At 53.4% G+C, this 21,076-nt stretch overlaps 10 protein-coding genes across 10 annotated transcripts; 5 read left to right on the top strand and 5 right to left on the bottom strand.

Moving 5' to 3' along the window:
• Positions 1–209: 209 nt before the first annotated feature.
• On the bottom strand, positions 210–1,233 carry N656DRAFT_793763 (uncharacterized protein; the record flags this gene model as incomplete). Its single annotated transcript, XM_064817200.1, has 4 exons — positions 210–285; positions 341–400; positions 551–992; positions 1,113–1,233. 4 exons carry the CDS (start codon positions 1,231–1,233, stop codon positions 210–212), a joined length of 699 nt encoding a protein of 232 aa, XP_064674830.1.
• A 1,702-nt stretch (positions 1,234–2,935) lies between these two features.
• On the bottom strand, positions 2,936–4,532 carry N656DRAFT_773332 (peroxisomal membrane protein 4). Its single transcript, XM_064814042.1, has 5 exons — positions 4,250–4,532; positions 4,065–4,180; positions 3,978–4,004; positions 3,774–3,904; positions 2,936–3,677 (listed from the first exon to the last, which is right to left on the bottom strand). Exons 1-5 carry the CDS (start codon positions 4,274–4,276, stop codon positions 3,301–3,303), a joined length of 678 nt encoding a protein of 225 aa, XP_064674829.1. The 5' UTR covers positions 4,277–4,532; the 3' UTR covers positions 2,936–3,300.
• Positions 4,533–5,821: 1,289 nt separating this feature from the next.
• Positions 5,822–6,136, top strand: N656DRAFT_793761 (uncharacterized protein; the record flags this gene model as incomplete). The annotated part of the gene is made up of 1 exon (XM_064817199.1): positions 5,822–6,136. The coding sequence occupies one exon, from the start codon at positions 5,822–5,824 to the stop codon at positions 6,134–6,136; it is 315 nt and encodes a 104-aa protein (XP_064674828.1).
• Positions 6,137–7,135: 999 nt separating this feature from the next.
• On the top strand, positions 7,136–7,605 carry N656DRAFT_24362 (uncharacterized protein). The gene has a single exon (XM_064808992.1). The coding sequence runs from the start codon at positions 7,215–7,217 to the stop codon at positions 7,461–7,463; it is 249 nt and encodes an 82-aa protein (XP_064674827.1). The 5' UTR covers positions 7,136–7,214; the 3' UTR covers positions 7,464–7,605.
• A 166-nt stretch (positions 7,606–7,771) lies between these two features.
• On the bottom strand, positions 7,772–9,853 carry N656DRAFT_773330 (WSC-domain-containing protein). Its single transcript, XM_064814041.1, has one exon. It carries the CDS (start codon positions 9,448–9,450, stop codon positions 8,095–8,097), a length of 1,356 nt encoding a protein of 451 aa, XP_064674826.1. The 5' UTR covers positions 9,451–9,853; the 3' UTR covers positions 7,772–8,094.
• Positions 9,854–11,471: 1,618 nt separating this feature from the next.
• On the bottom strand, positions 11,472–12,312 carry N656DRAFT_24351 (uncharacterized protein). The gene is made up of 4 exons (XM_064808991.1): positions 12,185–12,312; positions 11,852–12,127; positions 11,737–11,781; positions 11,472–11,682 (listed from the first exon to the last, which is right to left on the bottom strand). The coding sequence occupies exons 2-4, from the start codon at positions 12,077–12,079 to the stop codon at positions 11,611–11,613; spliced, it is 345 nt and encodes a 114-aa protein (XP_064674825.1). The 5' UTR covers positions 12,080–12,127; positions 12,185–12,312; the 3' UTR covers positions 11,472–11,610.
• A 1,554-nt stretch (positions 12,313–13,866) lies between these two features.
• N656DRAFT_793759 (zinc finger C2H2-like protein) lies at positions 13,867–15,749 on the top strand (the record flags this gene model as incomplete). Its single annotated transcript, XM_064817198.1, has 2 exons — positions 13,867–14,000; positions 14,084–15,749. The coding sequence occupies 2 exons, from the start codon at positions 13,867–13,869 to the stop codon at positions 15,747–15,749; spliced, it is 1,800 nt and encodes a 599-aa protein (XP_064674824.1).
• A 1,019-nt stretch (positions 15,750–16,768) lies between these two features.
• On the top strand, positions 16,769–17,688 carry N656DRAFT_773328 (uncharacterized protein). Its single transcript, XM_064814040.1, has 2 exons — positions 16,769–17,033; positions 17,110–17,688. The coding sequence occupies exons 1-2, from the start codon at positions 16,911–16,913 to the stop codon at positions 17,320–17,322; spliced, it is 336 nt and encodes a 111-aa protein (XP_064674823.1). The 5' UTR covers positions 16,769–16,910; the 3' UTR covers positions 17,323–17,688.
• A 669-nt stretch (positions 17,689–18,357) lies between these two features.
• Positions 18,358–19,444, bottom strand: N656DRAFT_786046 (putative tyrosyl-tRNA synthetase, cytoplasmic; the record flags this gene model as incomplete). The annotated part of the gene is made up of 2 exons (XM_064816487.1): positions 18,358–19,304; positions 19,372–19,444. 2 exons carry the CDS (start codon positions 19,442–19,444, stop codon positions 18,358–18,360), a joined length of 1,020 nt encoding a protein of 339 aa, XP_064674822.1.
• A 630-nt stretch (positions 19,445–20,074) lies between these two features.
• Positions 20,075–21,076, top strand: N656DRAFT_773326 (HIT-like protein). Its single transcript, XM_064814039.1, has one exon. It carries the CDS (start codon positions 20,216–20,218, stop codon positions 21,059–21,061), a length of 846 nt encoding a protein of 281 aa, XP_064674821.1. The 5' UTR covers positions 20,075–20,215; the 3' UTR covers positions 21,062–21,076.

The following is a 21,076-nucleotide window of genomic DNA, read 5'->3' as shown; positions in this document are numbered from 1 at the left end:
GTAAAATACCATCCTCCCCGTCTTATACCGCTTGAAGAATGGCATACCGCCAGCACGAATTGTCTTGACGATGGAAGCAGGATTCATATTGACTGAAGCTAACCCGAGCCAGGCAAATTAGGGTATCAAGGCCTAATCATCGGGTGATAGGAAAGGACGCCTCCTGCCCAACTCATAACGAGAATGCCATCTTGAATTCATGGACACGCTCACATGGCACACTCCCCGTGGTTTCCGTACGGCGCTCGGCCGCAGCGATAGCAAAAGTGAGTGCCGCAGAGGCAACTATCTCGAGTCAGCTACTTCAACCCAATGCGGAGGAGAAGGAAAGGTGAAGTACGCGATGTGGTTGCACCCGTCCGTCTTCTCGACCCACCGCTTGCAATTCGGGCACGGCTTCCTACGGCGAGCGTCAGTACTCTTGCTCTTCGTGATCTTTCGGCTCGTCCACACCCTGCTTGAGCAGGTGGTAGGCTCCGAACCCAAAGCGCACACAATTCTCGCCGCCTCGGGCCTAGGGCGGGAACCCCAGGGAGGGATGGAAACTCACCATCCCTTCTCCTTGGACAATCTCCTAAACCTCTCGTCATCCGAGGGCGCCTTCCGCTGCTTGCTCTCACCCTTCACCGTCCCCTGAACCCCAATTTCCGTTCCCCCTCCCTCCCCTAACTCTCCACAGGGCCCGAAATGCGCCTTCGCGCCACACCGGAGACAAGTCCTGGCCCAGCAGCGCCGGCACCTGGCGGTGCGGCCGCCGACGCGCAGGGCCTCGGGGATGAAGGCGCTGCAGCGGGGGTCAAAGCAGTAGACCTTGTGCCTGGCGTCGTGCTCGGCCAGCTTCTCGCGGTAGGCGTGCGATTCGCGCGACGACAGCGCCAGGCAGGCCCGCAGCAGGGACGGCTCGATGCCGTCGCGGCCGCAGCACCGCGCCGGCTGGAATGGCAGGCTGCGGAGGGAGATTGTGAAGTTTCGTCGCAGGCAGGGAAGGCATTCTAAAGAAAGAATCCTGGTTAGCCTTGGGAAAAGGTGTTGAGAGGGATACGTATGAAAGGCCACTTAACCCGTGGGAGAGATCCCTACAGGTGGAGTGAGAAGGCCCAAGTAATACATACGGATGTGACCACAGGGTAGAACGGGGAGTGGCGTCTTGTTCAAACTGTTATGAGTGTCGTAGGTGGATGGTGAGATGGGGGAGGCGCAGATGATACATTCGAGTTCGCCATGGGTGGCCATAATGGGCAACGGGAGGTACGATAGTCGAGATCGAACTCTGCAGTATGAGATTATACTCTGGAAGTTTGGTGAGAAGTTGCTCGTGACTTGGTCGGCTGCCCTGGAGTGATGGATGAATGGTTATGCGGCCATCTCAAAAACTAAAGGGTTAGCCGCCAGGTTAGATGAGGCCAGGTGGCAGAAGAGTGGTTGAGAGGTGAGTATATCAACCCATCTGCCAAACCTGGGCCCAAGTGATAATTCGAGCAATGAGCAAGTGGAAGGAAACGGAGAGGTAGGGTAGCAGTGACTTGACCTGCCACTTGGTGACTCGATATTCCAGCCAAAGCGCCTGGCAACCGTTCAGGTCGATACACTGCCTAAAAGTTAATTCGTCGACCAGCCTCCTCGACACAGGGCAGAGCGTGGTTCGCAGATGTAGACACTGTTTAGGGTTGGCTTTCTGGCAAGGGATCAACTCGATGAGTTCCACGCAGCGAGCAAACAGAGTGAGTTAAGTAAGGTAGTTGTTAAGCTGTCCAGGCAGCAACAGCTTCCTGGTAAGGCGCCCACCAGCCTCGTAGACAACTGTAGCTGCTTGCAGCCTTCTTGACGTGACAACTTCGATAATCCAGGAGGCTGGACTCTAGGCAGGTAAACCGGGAGTCGCAACTCGAAGATAGAGATATATGCTCAGAACCTATGAGTCAAGCATAGGTTGCATGCTGGCTGCAAAGAGCAAACTACCCAAGGCGGCTACGGTAGGTAACGTAGGTAGGCAGTAATCCCCTGCGCCGAATTCCAAAGTCACTCCAAACTCGGAACTTCCAAGTGTGCCAGAACATCGTTGATTAGAGTATTTACACATGAATGAGGAGGCCCAGGACAGGAAAGTAGTCCAAAGACAAATGGATGCAAAGGTCCAGAGGGGTTGGGAGCCCGCGAGCTGCCTGAGAATAGTTGATGCCTTAATTGGGCTCACGGAGACTGCACCCAAAGGACTGGTGTCAAGACCAAGAAATGCATACAGGACCATGAGAGCAGAAGAGAAGGCGATACTGCTTCCACGGAACATGCATACCTCGTACCTTACGGTATCTAATGCAGGAGTAACTGAGGTGCGGTGGTGGAGGTCAGGGTCTTGGTGACAGGATTGCGGGGCTCAGGCTCTTTATCTTATCAGCGTGGTATGATGTCATCAACATTTAGGACGAACCGTCCGTTGAGACAGATCTAAGAAACCGCCGTACTACGTGCCTTCCTATGAGAGGTAGTACGGTAGGTAGTATTGCAAGCGAGTGCGATGAAGAAAAAGCATCGATCTTGGTTAGTGTAGCCTCTACTGATCACGCTCAGCGGGCTCAGCAGACAAACAGTATACAGCCCGAGTGCTGGGGGTAAGGAACTAAGAACTGGAAGGTGTCGCGGTGGGAAGGGGTACTGGGAAGAGAGAGTAGAAGAAAAGCCAGAAGCAGAAGAAGGTATGATTCGTTGAACAGCCAAACTGCCGAGAGCCCAAAAAGGGGTAAAGTACCTACGAACAACAGTATGGGAAACTGTTTGTTCAACCAGACACCATACAGAAGACTCTCAACCGGAACCGCTACGCGACATTGTCATTGCGGTGATCGTTTTTAGCAGGTTCTTTTGAGAACCTGCAACCGCAAAGTTGCACTTTACTCGTGTATACCCTCTCACAACTCGCCATCGGGTCTTCGGCGGCCTGACTAATTATCAATTATCACATTGCAATATAGGTATACTGATAGATGCCGTAGAGATCAGGATAGGAGCTGTCAGCACGTGTCCGCCACCGGCAATTTCAGCGGTTCTCAGCAGCAACCTCCCTTGTTCAACATGCTGTTGCTACAATCCTGGACCTGCACGCTTTGCTATGTGCTTGGGCTACATCCATCAGCCACTGGCCAGCCATATTCAAGATGCGTCCGCCAAACGCTATAAACCGAGAGCACCGAGAGCGAGTCTAACCATCTAGAACCAACCAGACTCCAATGAACGCCGGTACAGTATCTTCAGCCACCCGCATATGTACAATTCAGTACAGACCACTCAACCCAACCAGCTGTCTCACTTGTTATGCCATATAAAATTCCGCAGCCCATCCCACGAGTCGGCATTCGCGTAGATGTAGGTCATGCTGCTGCGCAGACTGGGCTGCAGCTCGGCGGCGTGCCAGCGAAACAGGTGCATGACGGCGGCCCACGAGACGCTGGCAAACACGGGCCAGGCGTAGTAGCTGATGGCGGCGCTGCGCTGGGGCTCCGAGACCCCCGGCAGGCCGTACCCGGGCTTGACGGCCATCCGGGCCAGCGCCAGCACTACGCGCGCAAAGACGTAGATGACGATCTGTTGGTTGACACTCGAGATCTTGCCCGACCGCTTGGAGCGCTGTCCGAAGACAACATAGCCGCCGACGAGGCCGGCGATGAAGCTATCGTAGGGGCCTGTGAGAGCTAGAGAGTTAGCTCTTTTTTTCCTTCCAGAAGGTATCAAGTATGCGTCCCGGTGTCGGGAACAAGGGGAAAGTTTGGATCGCCTGCCTTCTTTGCCCGGTGTCGTCCCATACCACTTTAGCAGCAGACATGTAGCCTTGTAGATGGCGGCAAACTTGGCGAGGTTTCGGGCGTGTGTTCTTGTCGCGCGGAAGATGAGCCGTGCTTTCTCGCGGAGGCTGAAGGGTTCGGTGGAAATGGTTAGCTGTTGGACAAGGGTATAATGGACCGGCCAGGGTCGGGAATGCATACGTTCCAGAACGGAAAAGCATAATCATTCTGTTCATATTCCATCAGTTTAACTCTGATTGCTTGAGGACATATGAGGAAGAACCATACACCAGGGCGTGCGGAAACCGCACTTTGGTGCCGTAGACGGCGCCATTGCGGGCGCCCTTGACGACTGTCAGGAGATCGTGGTATCTCGGGTCAAGGACGATGCGCTCGGCCGCGGCCTGCATGACATTTGGTCAAAAAATGCCCTCTTTTCTGCGTCTGACGGACGATCATCCTTGGAGTCGCACCTTGAGCGTCTCGATTGCGCCGGACATGTTGCCTCGGCAGTTGGGAGACGGGAGAGAGGTCGATAAAGCGGGGAGCTAGGACTCGGTGCGCTCAGCACTCGGGAAAAGGGCCGGATCTCTACCTCATTGGAGATCGGAGCAAAGTAATACGCCGTCCTGAAAGACTCGGGGCAGCAAACGGGGTGTCGGGTCTCCGCCTGAGACTCGTCGCGGTGCGGGGAGAAATAGGATTCGGGCAACGCAATGTGCACCTCGGCGGGATAGCGGCAGTTTTCGGCTGAGACCCTGGCTGTCCGGGGAACGGGCTTGGCTCCCCACGAACATGACGCAGGGGCGCAGCATGTGGGCCTGCCGGTTGCAGTTCTCCGGCATTTTGCATGTGAAAGCGAACCCGCCCCGCCTTTTGTCCAATGTTGCCTGCTGTTCACTTTCCACACTCTACGTGTAAACCGTAGCAAAATGCCTTACCCAGGGACGCTGTGGCTTGATTGATAAAATGGCCTTCTCCAGTGAAACTACGCCGTGGTTCCAGCTCGCAAAACTACAGGCCCTAGGTCAAAGCCTCAAAATCGAAACCATCATTGGAGGGTCGTGGTTCTGTTGTGGGTTCGAGCTGCGCTACGTGGTTTGCCGCTTACGAAGTAAGCCTGCGCATACATTGACCACACCTGTACGCCAAACCCACTATGTAGCAGTCGATCACAGATGTCACCTTTTCGTGGTTTCGCTCAGAACCTTTGTTTCACTGGAGCAGGCCCAAAGTCGAACCATGCACCGCATTAAGAGCCTCTGGTGCCTGAATAGTTGCCGAGGCTGCCTTGGCTCGAGCTTGTTTGATGGTATGTAGACCCCTAAAGCTAGCCCCCAACCTTAGGAGTCTCACCCAGGAAACCACCTCGGGCTCCTTTATAATCTTGTTCACCTACAACATCCACCTCCTAGAGCTTTAAGATCCTTGTCACACTATAAGCATCACGAAGCTGGCAGTTCTCTGGACTCGTTCTTTCTCAATGCCTCCTTGTTATGTTATCAGGTGGTGGCTCGCTTCAGCCTTCACCGTAGCACCGCCGTATTCCACTCTATATTTGTACCTGACATCACAGGACTCGGACACAGAGTCACGGTCCCAGCCCACTCACACTTGACCTCACTCGCACGACCCAAAGCCACTCGTCAAGTTTCTCTTCACTGTCGTCCTCTTCGGTCTCGCATAGCTACCATACCAAATCTTTCATTCAACCTTTTTCTTCTTCTCTTAAACCCTACATGCAAAACCCGTTTCCTCCTCCTGTCTCTGACGGTCCCTGGAATCCCAAAGTCAGTTCAGTCAATGATCATCGAAGTTCTCTCTGTGAACACCCTCAACGGTTCACAACTCACCCCTGAACAAGGGGGCACGATGGAGTAATGAAAAGGAAAGGAAATAAAAGAGACATAACAGGAAAACAAACCAGATTCGATTGAAATGAAAAGACAAAAAGTGGAAAATTGGCTCAAAGGGGCAACAAAAGGAACCGGAAGCCGGCACTTACTACCATTAGCATTCGTGTCACTGTGGTCATTCCTGAAACGATGGGCCCTCTGCCCGCAAACCCGACACGTCCTACGGTTACACAGGGGACATTTGGCCGTCCTGGGGCCCAGCCAGCGCCCGGCGAGGAACATGCCGCAGCGTTCCCTGTCGTAGCAGTACAGGCGCTGCGAGACGGGCGTCCGCATTTCGCGCAGCTTGTCGCGGTAGGCGAGGAACTCGGCTGGCGTGGCCGCCGGGCCGAGGTCCGCCAGCGGAATCTCGACGCCGTCCGAGTCCCTGCTGCTGCTGGCAGCAGTGGTGGCTGGGTTGCTGGAGCCTTCGTTGCTTCCGTCGGAAGTTGTGTTCTCGGGTGACGGCTGTGATGATGGAAGTTTGGGGCAGCATGGGCAGACTGCCGGGATGAAGGGGTCCGTTGCGAGAGAGGCAAGGAGGGAGGACCTCGCGCAGGCGCGGCAAAGGGTGTGGCCGCACTTCAGAGGTCGGGGCCGTGGCTCATCAGGATGCGTGTGGGGGTGAAGCACAGGGTGAGAAAAGGGTCGGCGACATTTAGAGCAGAAGCGTCTTGTTGGGCTGGATGAGGAAGAAATTGCAGGGTTGATTGTGCGCTTCGTCGGATAGGGGGTTGTGGGTGGAGTGGGTAGCGACGTCGGTGTGTTTGGGAGCGGTGCCGGTAGGCCAGTGGATCTCAGTGCCGTCGGTCGAAACCCGGCTCGGGATTCAGGATCTGGGGTTGAGGGTGGTCCCGAGGTGCGGGCTGGAGATGGAGTCCTTGGTCCGTATGCTCGTGGCGGGGTCATCTCAGGAGTCAGCGGGTTCGGCTCGGGTCCAGCTTGCTTGACTGGCGTTTCTGGCGGTGTTGGTGGAAGGCCGTTTGATACTTGAGCCTGCAGTCTTCCAGTTTCGACTCTGATATCTTCCGAGTCCTGGCATTGAGTGATAGGCCGAGACGTTCCGATGCCCATACCTGATAAAAGGGGTAAGGGGGCACTTTGATTGTCCTTAACGACGTGAAATCAAGCGTACCAAGAGCTCGTGACTGTGAGGATCAAGTTAAGCGTTGGGATCAGTGGGCAGTTGAATTGAACTTGACAGTTATTCCAAGATCCATATAGAAAGTAGCTAGTAGAGACAGGTGCCGGGTTATTTGATGCTCTACTGCGGCCTGACCTCGTTTCCCTAAATGGTTCTCCTTTTTTACCTTGCAATAATTGCATTGGGACAATGGTTGACTCAAGTATCCTTGGTCGCGGTGTTCATCACTGACGTTGACCGTTGACGCCTGACATATTGTGTGGCATTCTCTAAGTGGAGGCTCGAGCCCGGTTGAGCTGGCGCTCAAACCGTGCTCATAGCTGCCGTCCACGTAGCTACCTGACCTAAACCACCTGCCTACCTCAGGTAAGGTAGGTACTGTATGCACTGTATATTTTAATGGGAGACAGCAAACGTACGGGAGATAGGAAGCCAGCTCATACAAGACCCTTAGACCCGGCACTCCTTGATTCCTGGTTTCAGGCGCAAAGAAAATATATACATAGAGCAAAGCGCAGAAAAGGGAAAATAGAAAAGAAAAAGCAGAGGGAAGGAGAAAAGGAAAAATTGAAAAGAAAAAAAGAGCAAAACGAAGAAAGAGAGAGAAAACGAGAGCTGGTGATAGACTATAGAGTTGTGTTGGATTGAGCCAGTACTAATAGGATTCGACCAATCATGTGAGAACTTGAAGCACTATTATACACTTGGAGCCGGTAAAGTGTATGAGGTTAAGACTACCTACTAGTGAATGAGGCATTATATCAACGGAGGTCATTCATGGCATACCTTGAAGTACAGCCCGTATCAGAATCTGAAATTCAACCTCACGCCATGAGAATCGGCAGAAATTACCTACTAGTAGATTATAGAGAGGTATGCTGAGTTGATTGGCCACGGAACCTGTAGGCTACGTACGGCATGTATCAGATGTGTTGGTTTTAGGCCAAGGCTAGCAACTCCCGAGTCCTAGATTGCCGTAGGTTCCCAGTTGTATGTACGTACACACATGATACCAGACACGTGGGTCTCCCGGTCCTCATCTTTGAGTCACGGCAAGAGTACTAGGTCCAGGCACCGTACCAGGCTTTGAATCAAGTTATAGTAGAAGTTGTGCATTATATACAAGAATGGGAGTGCTTCGAAACGCTACATATCAGGCCAATTCATTCACAAACAGTCAAACCCGCCCCGATAACCCAAACAATCAAGATCGATTTTTTGCGGCAGACCTCCTTCCCGAATCCTTCTTCTTGGATCAGCCAATGTACATACATGCGCACTAGGCGATGAAGGTGGAGTGCTGGGCAGGAGAAGCGCTGGTGGCGGTCTGGGGCTGGGCATTCGTCACGGTGCCCGAGACGTAGAGGTTGAGACGTCCACTGCCACCGCACCACTGGCCATGGTTGCCCGAGCAGATCTGGCTGCAGTCCTCTTCGTGAGCGGCCGCGCCGCCGAGCTCATTGCCGCAGTAGCACTCGCTGGCGTACTCAACGCCGAAGTAGTTGTACCCCTGGCAAAAAGCCGCGCAACTCTCGACCGTCATGTTATTGTTGCGTAACACGTCGCCAGTCAAGGAACGAGCAGAGCCGTCATCGGTCCAGCAGGATTTGTAGCTAAAACCGATGATGCCCAGGTTGACAGGAGTCTTTTTGCCGCTTTGGCTGATGAAGACGTTAAGGCGGTCGGCATCGCCGCACACATTGCTCTTGTCGCCGCCGCAGCGTGTCGCGCACTCGGCCTGAGACACCTGCTGGGCTGTCGGCCGGAGGTCGGTGCCGCAGTAGCACTGGGAGCCGTACTCGACGCCGAAGTAAGAGTAACCATCGCAGGCAGCCGCGCACGCCTCCAGGGTCATGGCCGAGTCGTACGTGATCTTGCCCGTGAGCGACCGTTCATCGAGATCGTCCGTGAAGCAGCCCACATACTGGAACTCGCCAACGGTCGCGGGCGACTGAACCGGTGAGCCCCACACGTTGATGCGGCCCTTGTCGCCGCAGAGCTGGGAGTCGTCGCCGGCACAACGCATGGAGCATTCAGACTCGGGGGCTGGCGTCTTGGCAGGCTTGTTGCCGCACCAGCACTCACGACCATACTCAACACCGAAATAGCTGTAGCCTGTGCAGTGCTCGGCGCACTTTTGGGCCGTCATGTCATCGGCGCCAAGGAGGTTATCCGGCAGTGCACGGGCACCCTCGTCGACGAAGCAGCCCACGTAGGGCACATTGAGCGTTGCGGGAGTCGGCTCGACGTAGAGGTAGTTTGTGTACACATTGAGACGGTTGCCAGCGCCGCATGTTTGAGTGCTGTCGCCGGAGCAGGGAAAGGAGCAATCGCTATCAGCAGCGGGCTGGGTCGGGAAAGAGTCTCCGCAGTAGCACTCGATGCCGTACTCAAGACCAAAGTATTTGAACTTGGAGCAGAATGTAGCGCAGCTTCCTATTGTCATGGAGTTGTCGGAGGAATAGCTCGCACCAGGGAGGGCTCTTTTCCCATCCACGTTGTCGACGAAACACCCTCCACGAGCCGAGGAGGTATCAAGCCGCTTGTAAGGCTGATGGGGGAATGCCTGAGCAGCCACAAGGCAAGCGAGCGAGACAGCCGCCCGGAAGCCTGCCCTGGAGCTGATGGAGGCCATGACGAAAATAAGATAAACGAGTGTGGTGGTGATGAACTGGCAATAGTTGCCGATTCCTTGACTCCTTGGCGTGGGTTGTGTCCCCCTTTATGATGATTCGAGCTGGCCACCCAGCTCGTCTCCAGTTGGCTCACAGTCACGCCCCTACCGAGCCAAATTCGGTTTCGATAGATCGCGAACGGCGCGAGGCCGCATCTCCCCTGAAGCCTCCATGCGAGTCCATGGACATGGTCAACACAGTTGCTTGTGCGCTGAGGGTAGCCCCGGGCGCCACAGTGAGCCTCATCTCCTGGAACCCGCGGAGATCAGAATCTGACCAATTATGAGCATCGTCCTGTTCACATCTGTCTGGGATGAGAACGTTGTGGAAATTTTGCTCTGGGAAGGCTGAACGAGAAAGAACTCGAAAAGGCAAGGAGCAAACGGACTAGTGGTTCAGCTAACGGTGTCAGTTCAGAAGAGAACTAGTCTAGCCGGATAAGGCAAGGCCGTGGAGGCAGGACCGGTCTATTGGATATAGCTTGGCATAGCTTGGCATAGCTTGGCGGACAATCTCTGGGGTAACCTGTCGAAAACACCAAAATGCCCGGGTTTTGTTATCAGTCGATGGTGTTGCGGACTTGCGTGTACGGAGTACTCCGTAATTAATGCTTCGATTTTACTCAGTTCTTACTTAAGTCTGGTGGCTTCTGAAAGGAGAATCGGTCCCCGCCCTGGAACTTGTGGAGGCTTGCGGGTGCAGGCTGCCAGTAATGAGTAACGCCCGTTTTGATGAATTGAAAGTTCCGTTCTTCCTCCGTTTCGTACGCCCCAGCCTTTTTAGCTATGTGTATTCTTGAGTCATGTCCCCAATGGACATCTTCGAAACCTGAATCTTTCATCAGCTGAGGACCCACAATGCGCCAGGGCAGGCACGGCTTGCAGCTGCGTCTCTTTCGCGTTACGTCTCATCCCGCTCCTCACAGTCACCCCGTCTACATGTAGACTCGTTCCTAAAGTCACCAGTTGCATCTGATGCATGAAACCAGCACATCGACAAGATGTGCTGCCGCTGCTGCGTAGGGCACAGGTATGTATTGTACTACCTACCATTTTTCTTTTGTAGAGTACTGTAGTCCTGGAGTCTCGGCAGCTGATTAATGATTTTATCTCATAACGTTATGCTTGAACGTTATATGGATCTTGGCACCAAACGCCTAGCGGAGGTGCAAGTCGCGGTGATTGAAGGGTTCCGGGGAAGATTCTGCCTTGTCAGCACGTGTTTTCTAGCATCCTCCAGCAGATACACCCTGCGGACGTCTAGGTACTCGAGGTTCTCACGAACCAGGGCTTAGGGGGAAGAACCTTTACTGGAGATACGTAGGCCAAGCCTTCTACGTACTCACAGGGCTGAAATGTGTTGCCGGGGTGCGTTTGTTGGTCAGATCATACCCAACGTACTTGGGTACAGTACCTACCGAGTCTTCGAAGCCTTCCATACCTGAAGTATCACGACCTGCCATGCCACCCGAAGAGTTGGATTCTCCATCTTCAGGACCCTCGAATTTTGATCGTCAATCAGGCACCTATACGGGACTATCTTCCTGAGAATGACACGAGCCCATGGCTCTAGAAGTCTAGAGAGTCTCAGGGGATGGAAGGAACATCTACTACAACAGCGAATAGCATAGCCAGCCAGATCATATCTGTGGCTTAGATTTGCGGCCCTACGGTTCCACAGAGATGTTGGCTCTGTGCGTACTGCCTGGCAGGTAATGAGATCCTTCAATTCGGGCTCCAGCATTCGAAGACTCAAGCTACGCAGTGCGTGACTCGGAGACCCGCAGTCGTGAACGCTCCGGGTCGTTTCAGACGTGCTAATCGTTGAACTGACAGGTCTCATTTCGCATGTCTATTGATATTGGGGTGGTACAGTGCTCAGCGTGTTCCACCAGCTCGAGCACCTTGAAACTTTAGAAGCAGGTGAGCCTTCATGTTCCAACAAGAGTACCCCAACCCCAACTGGCTTCCACCAGGTCTATCGCACCGTATGTGTCACGCACATCGGACTGGTTCCTGAACTTGATGTAACTCTGGCCATATCTGCTATCATCTGGCGCTCGAGGGAGGAATGTTGATGACCTACTTGGTACTTACTCACCTGAGTCCTGACGTAAGCTCCTACAGAGCACTTACAACAGGATGAGACCTCGGTCCAGATACTTCTTGCCAAGGTGAGTCCCGTTGTGAAGCCTATGATCCGCTGTATGGTTATGTGGGATCTGTATATGAACTTATGAAGCTTACCAAAATACCAAGTACAGCCTGGGCTGTCACGGCCAAGCAGAAAACCTAACCGATGGTATGTTAATATCCTTTAGACATAAGCCCACGGCCCACAAGACTGCTATACTGATATTACAGACGGTCGTCGGCATAGCGTTAACTCCGAGAAAGGCATGTGCGCGTGATCTTCCCCGTTGGGCGGCTCAGGGCTGCAAAGTACTATAAGCCAGGGCAGCGACGCCGGACTGAATTCGGCGAATTGGAGTCCCGAGGATTGGGGACTAGGTGAACCATGACACTCAAGCCTCTCTCCTTTGGGAAAGATGGGGTAGATGGCCGCCGCCAAGAGACCTGGAGAGAGCATTCGAAGTTTACCGAGAGAATCAATTTAGCCTGGCCGCTTTGCTTTCATCTGTCCGGCTTTTAGCCTGTCTGCAACTTCCAAATTTGGCAACGACAAAGACCATACTGCTGACCCATCAGATAAAAGAACCGGCCTGCATTGCATATTGATTCTGGGGTAGGAGAGGGCTTGGCTCTTGGCCCTTGGCTGCCGTCTTTACAGGCCATCGGTAGGAGAGGTCGGCACGCATGGGCCGCCCTCGGGAGAGTGCGATCCTCCTCCGTCCCAGGGAGCCGGTGCTCAATCGAGACGATCTGGCGATGGCATCGGCTCGCTGAGGGAAGGACAACTTGACAAGTGGGCGAGTGGGCTTGGTTCATCCTGAGCGACGCGGGAGTAGAAGTAGCACCAGGACGAAACCCATAGCTACATCAACACCCGCGCCTGACCACCTCACCCTTTCTGCCGGTAATTGGTTCTGCTTCCTCGTGCTGGAGCGAGGGCACCTTGATGGACATGGAATGAAGCATTGGGAACTCAGAAGAATGACTTCGAGTGCCTATCATACCAGGTAAAATAAGGTAGCCAAACATACGACGAACACTTTGTGCATGTAGAAAGGTGCTCACTGTTTTAATAGAACACCGAATCACCTGGACCGAAAGCCACTTGCTGCCTAGACAATGCGCCCCTATCCAGCAGTGGTTCATCATCGGCAGGCACGTTCCCGGCTATTCTGCCCGAGGAAGGTTCTTGCCCACCCCCCTTCCAGTTGCATCAACCACAGACGGCAGTCGCTTCCAATCAATCAGAGCGGCTTGTTGAACTTGCGCACGTTTCTTGTCACAAACTACCTTACCTGTGCAAAATGGACGACACGGCCCTTTATTGCAAAGCCGCCCATTCACGGTTCAATTTCAGGTCATCTAAACGCAATGAAGCCGGTTTGATAGGGACCCAGCCGCTTCTTATACCCGCCTGGCGCTGCACATGTACCGCAACCACATCTCCGAAGGGGTGAGGTAAGGTAGTACTCGAATACCTACAGCTTCGCGGGACCGCTTGCCCAGGTGTAGCAAGTGTCTTTTTGTCTAAGGCTTATCTGCAACACCACCTAGCTCAGACTGCAGGTGCTCATGGCACTAAATCCGGTGCCGTCTCCCATCAACCCGGCGATCCATTCTCTCCCCTTTTTCTCGTTCCGCCCAGAGTCACAGCAAACGATCGACCCCTGTCTCTCTCCCCTTTCGTTCAAAGCCGACCGACATTTGTCCCTTCCCGAGACGCTACTTACCTCCCGGTTTCTAGCCGCCAAGGCCAGGCCCGATCCAATCAATTGATTACATGGCAATCTAGATGAATTGACGTCAATTGCGCTGGTCTGCTTGAGCGGGCAGAGCGGCCAGCCCGAATTCCAGCTGGCCTGACTGTACTTAATTCTGGCCCCGACTTCTCACCTGGTTTTGCCAGCCCCGTCAAGAGGGACGGGTGCTACGCAACTGCCGCACACATCGCTAATAGCCTGCGTCCGCTGCGGCGGGAAAGTCGTGGGGAAACCAAGTGAGAGACCGGGTGGAGAAAAGTAAAAGGACCGCTCCATCCCGGGAACCGAAGAGCGTGGTTGCGGCCTTCCCTGTCACCCTGTGCAACTCAACCCCCCCGTCGCCCTGTCACGCAGTGCTTCCAACCCCTAAAAGGCCCCGCCATTTCGCTGCCTTTTCCTGCCTGGGATTCTCCCCTAGCCTGGTCTGGCTCCACGATGCAGTGGATGTACCCCGTGAGCCAGCCAGCCACGTTGCCCTGTCTCCATGTCGAATCTTGTGCAGCATCGAGCGATGCACGATGAGGGACCATATGTGGCGGTCATCCACACTGGAAACAACCGTGGTTCGCACGCCGACCATATGCAAGCCTCCGTGATGGACAACTACGTCCCATGCCCGTGAGTCTATGCCCCTAGCCGTCGGTCGAGAACTTCCGACCTCGTAACTCCTGTAGAGCAGAACGCTGATCTGCTCCTACTAGGTACGAAGGGAAGGTTATTACGAATGGCACTGCGGCCCGTATGGTTCTCATGTTTCTCCGAGAGCTTCTCGACCATCTGTCTGCGGGCGGGCTAGCCCAGGAGAGCTACAGGTGTCCCATCTCGAAGTGTCGCAGCACCTTCCCGGCCCCAATCCAACTCATTCAACATCTCTTGTCCTGTCCATTGCTCCTGAGCGGCGAGTTTGACTGTGACAAGTGCAACAGTTGGCACAGCTACCCTACAAACGAAAAGGACTGGGCACAATGGGTGGGCTGGAAGTCACAACCACCCGCGCATGGGAGCCACATCCAGCGAAAGCGCAGCCTTGGCTCAAAAATGAGGGACTTCGCCATCTTGAGGAGAAAGGAATCCTCGCGGAAACAGAACCCAGCCTTAGACCGACAATCCAAAGATCACAGCTATTTTTCGAACTCCAGGCCAAGTACAGCAGTCTCAGAGACGCCGAGCACCACTTATACAGCCAGGGATGTGGATCATATCATGGCTTTCCCAGGCCAGGGGCGCACTCTCAACTTCCCAGACGTGGACAAGCCCATGCTGCCTCACGGCCTTCCGGAGGTCAGTGGAGGCATGTTTTGGCCCGGTTTCCACGCGAGCCAGCTCTGTGATTTGCCGTCGACGGTCTCTTCAATAGCCCCTTCGTCAACACTGGTCGAAGACGATTCGCCCAAGGCGCTTACTGAAAACAACTCTCAGACTACGCTATTCAATCCTGCCTTGAGTCCGTACCAACCTTCTACCACCTCGACCCAGGAAACCACCGGTTCCTTGGCACCAGCACAGCAGTATCTCTTTCCTTCGCAGCGTCCCTATGACCAAGGGCCGATATCCCTCCCCGGTCCCCAGCCGGCGCCTTCTGCCATGTCGTTAGATGAACCACTACCCGTGACCGGGTCGGCTCTGTCACCAGTAGAGCTCCGTCCCACACCATCAGGTGGTGAACACTCCTGGTGGGGGTCCAAGATGGGGGTCGAAACACCCCGGCAAGCTCCCTCATCGCCCGCACACGAGACCAACTTTAACCTCCAAGCATCCATGGCGGGCATTCTGAGCAAGGGGCTAGGCAGTGGCGTGTCCAGTCCAACCTCTCCCTGTAGAGACGCATCCCCGTTTTATCGAATACAGCCATCTTCAGGCCATTCCATGTCTCGAGCACTCAGTCACGATTCGATGCAAGTCGGGACGACTGCCTACGGAACGCCAGTCCCTGATGGAAATCGATTGGACGCGCTGTCCCCTCATGCTAATCACAATCACCACTCGCTTGATGTGCATCACAAGACGGGTTTAGAATCTGCTGAAGACCTTAGATGCGATGAATGCAATTGGAAGCCAAGAGGCGTCAGGGAGAACCTCAAAGGTTACCTCCGCAAACACAAGAACACGCATAAGGGGCTCAGGCTGGCTTGTGATGTGCCTGACTGCAGCAAGACCTTCAGCCGGCTGGACAACCTGAAGAAGCACAAAAAGGACAAGCATGGAATTGAAGATGGGAGTAGTATCACGCCTGGAAAGAAGGTGGACAATGATTACGCTGAGAACATGGAGGAGGAAGTCGAACAGAGGCGGCCGAGCACCGTTGAGTCGGAACTCCGCGGCTTGACGGAAAGCTATCCAATGCTCTGGCCGGCGCTGCATTTTTAGCCTGGCTTGGTTATATTGGTCAAGGCCGGTCATACAGAGGACCGCATTGCACACTCGCTCAAGGTTTTCTTTCCAAGTTTACAAGTCATTGCACGCTCTCATAGAGCTGGTTCGCGGCTATCACAACAACATGTCCATCCCTTACTACCTAATTATTCTCTTGGATATACATTTTACTTGGTACATTCCTCAGATACCCACAATTGCCTGACTAGGGCCCAATCCCTCTCAGGTTCGACCACTATGCATATCAACATATATGGGAGGTTCCCTAGCCCCTATCACTTTGTACCACTTGATGTGCTTGCCTGCCATATACTAGCTGTTGACTCAGATGCCCCTCTAGTGTGTGTGGGCATTCCTCTGTTGTTCAATATGCTAAGGGGCTAGAAGAGATGGGTCTCAGTAAGGGGACTAAGGTGACAACCGCATTAAAGGACCAAAAAGCTAAGGAATGGCACCAAGTCAGGGGGCCAGGAACCAGTAAATGGAAAGCGATAGACACACATCATATGCCAAAGCCTAAGGTATTCACGATGGTAATGGTTTGATACCAATAACATTGCTAGAACATTAAGTCCTTAACTTCTCCTACCAGTAAGGAGATTAGGAGTAAGTCTCTCTAGTGAGGTAATACTCTACCGCCGTCGGGAGAAGATTTTGGAGGGCTATCTCACATGGAAATGTAAATCACTTAATGAGAGTTTTGGAGTCGGAATTGAATTTCGTGGTGCCTGTAGTAGGCTTTGATTCTCTTTCGGCGGCCTCCCGGCTGTCTAGAACTCTAGGCATCAAACATTCATTTTCAAGATGCAACCTGACGCTATCCCGTTCCACAGTTGTGACGATCTTTGTCCGGTGGAAGATGCGGGGTACAGGTGTATTGGTTTGTTCTGTCGGCTCAAAGCCCAGCATTTCTCTCCAGTGACGTGTTGGTCACGGGCTCCTGGCTCCAACCGAGCGATCAGGATGACGACAGTGACGCAAGGAGTGAAAAGGGGTCGGGATGGTGCCACCACCACTTAACATTATAAAGCTATATGGTCGGCCTCTCACTCTCTCTGGAATACCATCTCTCCCACACACCCAAAGCACACCAAAGACAAGGTATAGCAAGACCCAATTCAGGCATTATACCACCGTGTCCAATTGATATCCACCATGCCCGTCCCAAAGAAGGCTACTCACCCGCATCACGTCGTGCCTAAGCACGAGACGGGCTACACTGACGAGGCGGCCGAGGAGTGCCACGACCTCATTGACCGGGCCGAGGAAGATGCGCACGTGGGTCGTCCCCGAGTCTGAGTCATTGCCGTGTCTTACAAAGGCTAGTACTGGGCGTTGACATGAGATCATGTAGCTCCACGAACCTGGCTCGATGTACTCGACGCGGGAGTCCGGTGAGCCCCCCCATAGGATGCCGAAAAGCGGCCTGGAGGGCAGCTCCAGTAGCCAATCCCAATCCCAGGCAAGCGGAATGGGTGGCAAGCTCCAGGAGACCGCAAAGAACATCACGAGAACAGCTGGCGAGAAGATGGGCCAGATGAAAGAGACCATGGGCTTGAAAAAATAAGCTCGAGTACGCCATTCATGATTCTGATTCAGGCAGGCTAGGGAGCGAGATAGCAGCCAAGCGAGATTGGTGAACAACGAGAAGATGCTTAGGTGATAGTCTCCAGTCACTTCAATAGCAGTGAATCAACAATCCGTCTATACATATGATACTCATGCATCTGAAGATGGCCGGTCATATGATGAAACCCCCTTGGGCCGATGGCATGGAAATTCTCGTCGACACTGCTAATACTACCACGGAAGGGAGAGTACTATGGATGAAGGGCGGTCCGAGTTCGGCCTTTAGACACATGCAGTGTCAAAGTCTAGACAGACCCTAGAGACGGAACCTAGGTACCCAGCTTATAGTACGAATAGTGGCCAAGGAGATGGCCAGCCAATGCCAATGACGGCTAGGAATCCACACGCATCATGATGTGGATGTTATTTTGGTCGGCAGATATTCCGGGGAGACAGATGGGGTGTTGAAAATTACCTACCTACCTTACGTTAAAGAGGTCACCCCTGGACCCTGGTTAGCTGGATTCAATGTTAGGTAGGTACTGTATCTGTCCTCTCACACGGATGCTCCAAGAACATGTAGTTTGATGCCAGTAGTATCTCGTCGGGGACTTAGTAGGTAGAAAACATGAATCTACAGGGCTTCGATTTGGAGTCAGTTGCATCTTAGGTAGTTACAATCGCCGGTAATAATTGTATTGATAATTTGATCGGTACTTTCATCGCCAACAAAATATCCAGTCTTCCTGGAACTGTAAGTAAGTACCTTTCGAGAAACCAGTGCATCTCGGCAAGGGGTGGTTCGTCCTATACTACTAGTATCCACTCTATGGAATAATGGAAGGAAACAATAGAGTTGTGATCCGTCCCGATCTAGAACCGAATGCTGCTAAGCACTGTCAAGAAAAGGAGAAGGAAAGTCTGTCCGTGTGAACAGAAGCACCTTGATTCCTTAAGTAATCCCCCGAAGAGAACCTTTCCCAGAATCCCAACACCCCATCATCCACAATGCTAAGAGGTAGCCAGTCCGCGGTCACTCCTTCTGAGGTCTGGTCGCACCCAAATCAGGGTAAGCCTTGCGAGCGATGTCTTGCCACTCCTCATCCTCTGTGTACTCTTTGCGAATAGGGTCAATGAGTTCGATCAAGCCCTTTTGGACAATTGCTTTGACAATCTGAGGTGTAAGTACATCAGATTCGTAAGCCGAGACTATTTGTTGAAAATTCGTGAACGTGGTCGGTTCCGTCTGGTCCTTCAACACCACTTTTAGAGCGGCCTTGCCGTCGACGGAACGCAGAGCTGAGAATGGAAGTATGACGTGCTGGATGAAGGCCAGTATCCCGTTCCCTGCCACGGTTCGTGGAGCGCAGACGGCCTTGGAGACCTTTTTGCGTATTGTTGCTTCATCGTCGATCAGGTCGATCTTGGACTTCAGGTCAGAGCTGCTCATTTTCCCTCCCGACAAGCCTGGCACCATTCCAGTCATGAGATGTGCTCTAGTCTTGAAGCCCATCTTGTGCATGGTGTCGTTGGCCAGCGCAAAAGTTTTGCGCTGGTCAAGGCCTCCGAACTCAGCATCCACGTCGAGGTATTCTTCGTCGAGAAGCTGCATCATTGGGTAAATGGCATCCGCCATGCAAGGGTCGCCCGTAGATTTTACGATCTCGGAGCTCGCTTTCACGGCGCCATGGACCGAAACTTTCTTGCTGAGCCGCAGAAGATCGCGAGAGAACTCGGGGCTGAGCTGGTACGAGCTGCCGCGAACAAACTCGAGATTGCTCAAGTCGACGCCAACGCTACGGAGTAAGGCTCGAATAACCCGCTCGTAGTACTGGGCTCGAAATTCCAGCACTTCCTCTGGAGCTTTGTCGGCATCGAGAAAGCCATGAAGGTCAGCAAGGAGTATCTTTACATGACAACCGCAGCTGAGAAACTGGGCGACCTTGATGGCGGGTAGAAAATAGGCGGCATGCGGTCTGCCTGTGGTTGGCGGTGCCCCAGTAGATCTTCAGGGGCCGAACAGGGAGAATGTCTCGAATGATATCACCACGGATGACTTCTTGGAGGTTGAAGTGATAATGTCGTATTTTTTTCTCTGCGCTCAGAGGTCTTGCGGTCATCCCGGCAGGCATAGCTGGTAGGTACCTAGGTTATGAAGCTAGAAATGGAGGCACGGATGATGGCTTGATCGATGGATGGTGAATTCGGGACTTCAATAGTTCAAGCTTTGGTGAATGATTTTGGCTTGATGGGATGAGAACTGTGATGGTCGGCCACATGGGGTGAAGAACCTTTCATTGCTACTCGGGGTTGATGCCGACTTTATAGTACATGTGAGTACTTTACCTAGTAAGTATGATGAACAACGACTTGAATACTAAGAGGGATGGCCGGGAGAGCATTTTCTCCTCCCGCTATTGAGTCACGGCTGGATAGAGGCTGATTTGGGAGGCTTCCTTGCCTGGCCCTGGCCTGGGCTCGGTGGTCGGCTGGGCTTCGTCCCGGCCAGTGAGTTGGTAACGCTGAAGTACCTCAGCAGGCTCAGCTGCAAGTAAACACAGCCGCGCGCGAAACCCATCAAAGCACTGCCTCGACCAACTTTGGCGACCGCAATGCCTAACCCAACTAATGGAAATCCATGAAAATGCCAATGTGATTCGGCCACTCTAATGCAGTCGCACTTCCTTTGTCACCAACTTTCTTGATATGAACAAACGAGCCCCCTCATTAGGGGCGCGGCGAATGACTCCGGCTGCCTCACAAATGAAAAGTGAGTACCTACCCTACCTAGATAACCCAATCGCCGTGTGACTTCCGCTCGTTGTTGGTGTTCTCTTGCCCCAATCTTTGGCTGGTAGCAGGCAAGCTTGAAGACTGCAAGATCAAGTGCCATGACTCACAGAACCAAACCAACTCAATTCAATCCGGTCAGTTCCATGCATAAACAACTTTTAGAATCCAGCAAGTCTCTGCTGTCTCAAGAACATCGCTGTGGTTCTTTCAATGACAGAGACCAGATAATCACACATAGGTATCATACCTATCGTACAGTACCCACCTTATCCACACTGTCCCCTGGCCAACAGCTTCAAACCTCCCTGAGCCCGACCGGCGACCACCGACCCGAAGCAAATATCTCCGCGACACAAAGTCTGGTCAAAATGCCATCTACTGCGGCTCCAGTATTCCGGTTTCATACTTTCATCGTCACACCACAAGTTTTTTATCACACGACTCTGTCGTTCGCTTTCGTCAACATTCGGCCTCTCCTCCCAGGCCATGTCCTCGTCTCACCCATACGCCCCGTCGCGCGCCTTTCAGAGCTAACCGATGTCGAGGCCGCCGATCTCTTCGTCACTGTCAAACGCGTTGGGCGGATGCTGGAACGAGTCTACAAGGCCTCTGCTCTGACGATTCCACTTCAAGATGGCTTTGATGCCGGCCAGAGCGTTCCCCACGTCCACATCCACCTTCTGCCTCGGCAGCCCTCGGACCTCGACCACGAGGGCGGTCCCGATGCTGTCTATGACAGATTGGAGAGCGAACACGGCGACATCGGGAAACTCATGTCTATGCGTCAACGCCCACGCCAGCCCAAGGTTGACGAAGAGTCCATACCCTTGAGAACGGCCGAGGAAATGGCTGCTGAGGCCGACATGCTCCGCGCAGAGATGGCGAAGGATAAGAGCCCGCAATGGGTTCCGGTGCCGCCTCTTCAAGATAGAACTTCAGATTAGCATCCATGATCTTAC

Source organism: Canariomyces notabilis (genome assembly GCF_033297395.1).
Source record: "Canariomyces notabilis strain CBS 508.74 unplaced genomic scaffold N656scaffold_1, whole genome shotgun sequence".
NCBI lineage: Eukaryota > Fungi > Ascomycota > Sordariomycetes > Sordariales > Chaetomiaceae > Canariomyces > Canariomyces notabilis.
This window is presented reverse-complemented; position numbering and strand designations above follow the sequence as displayed.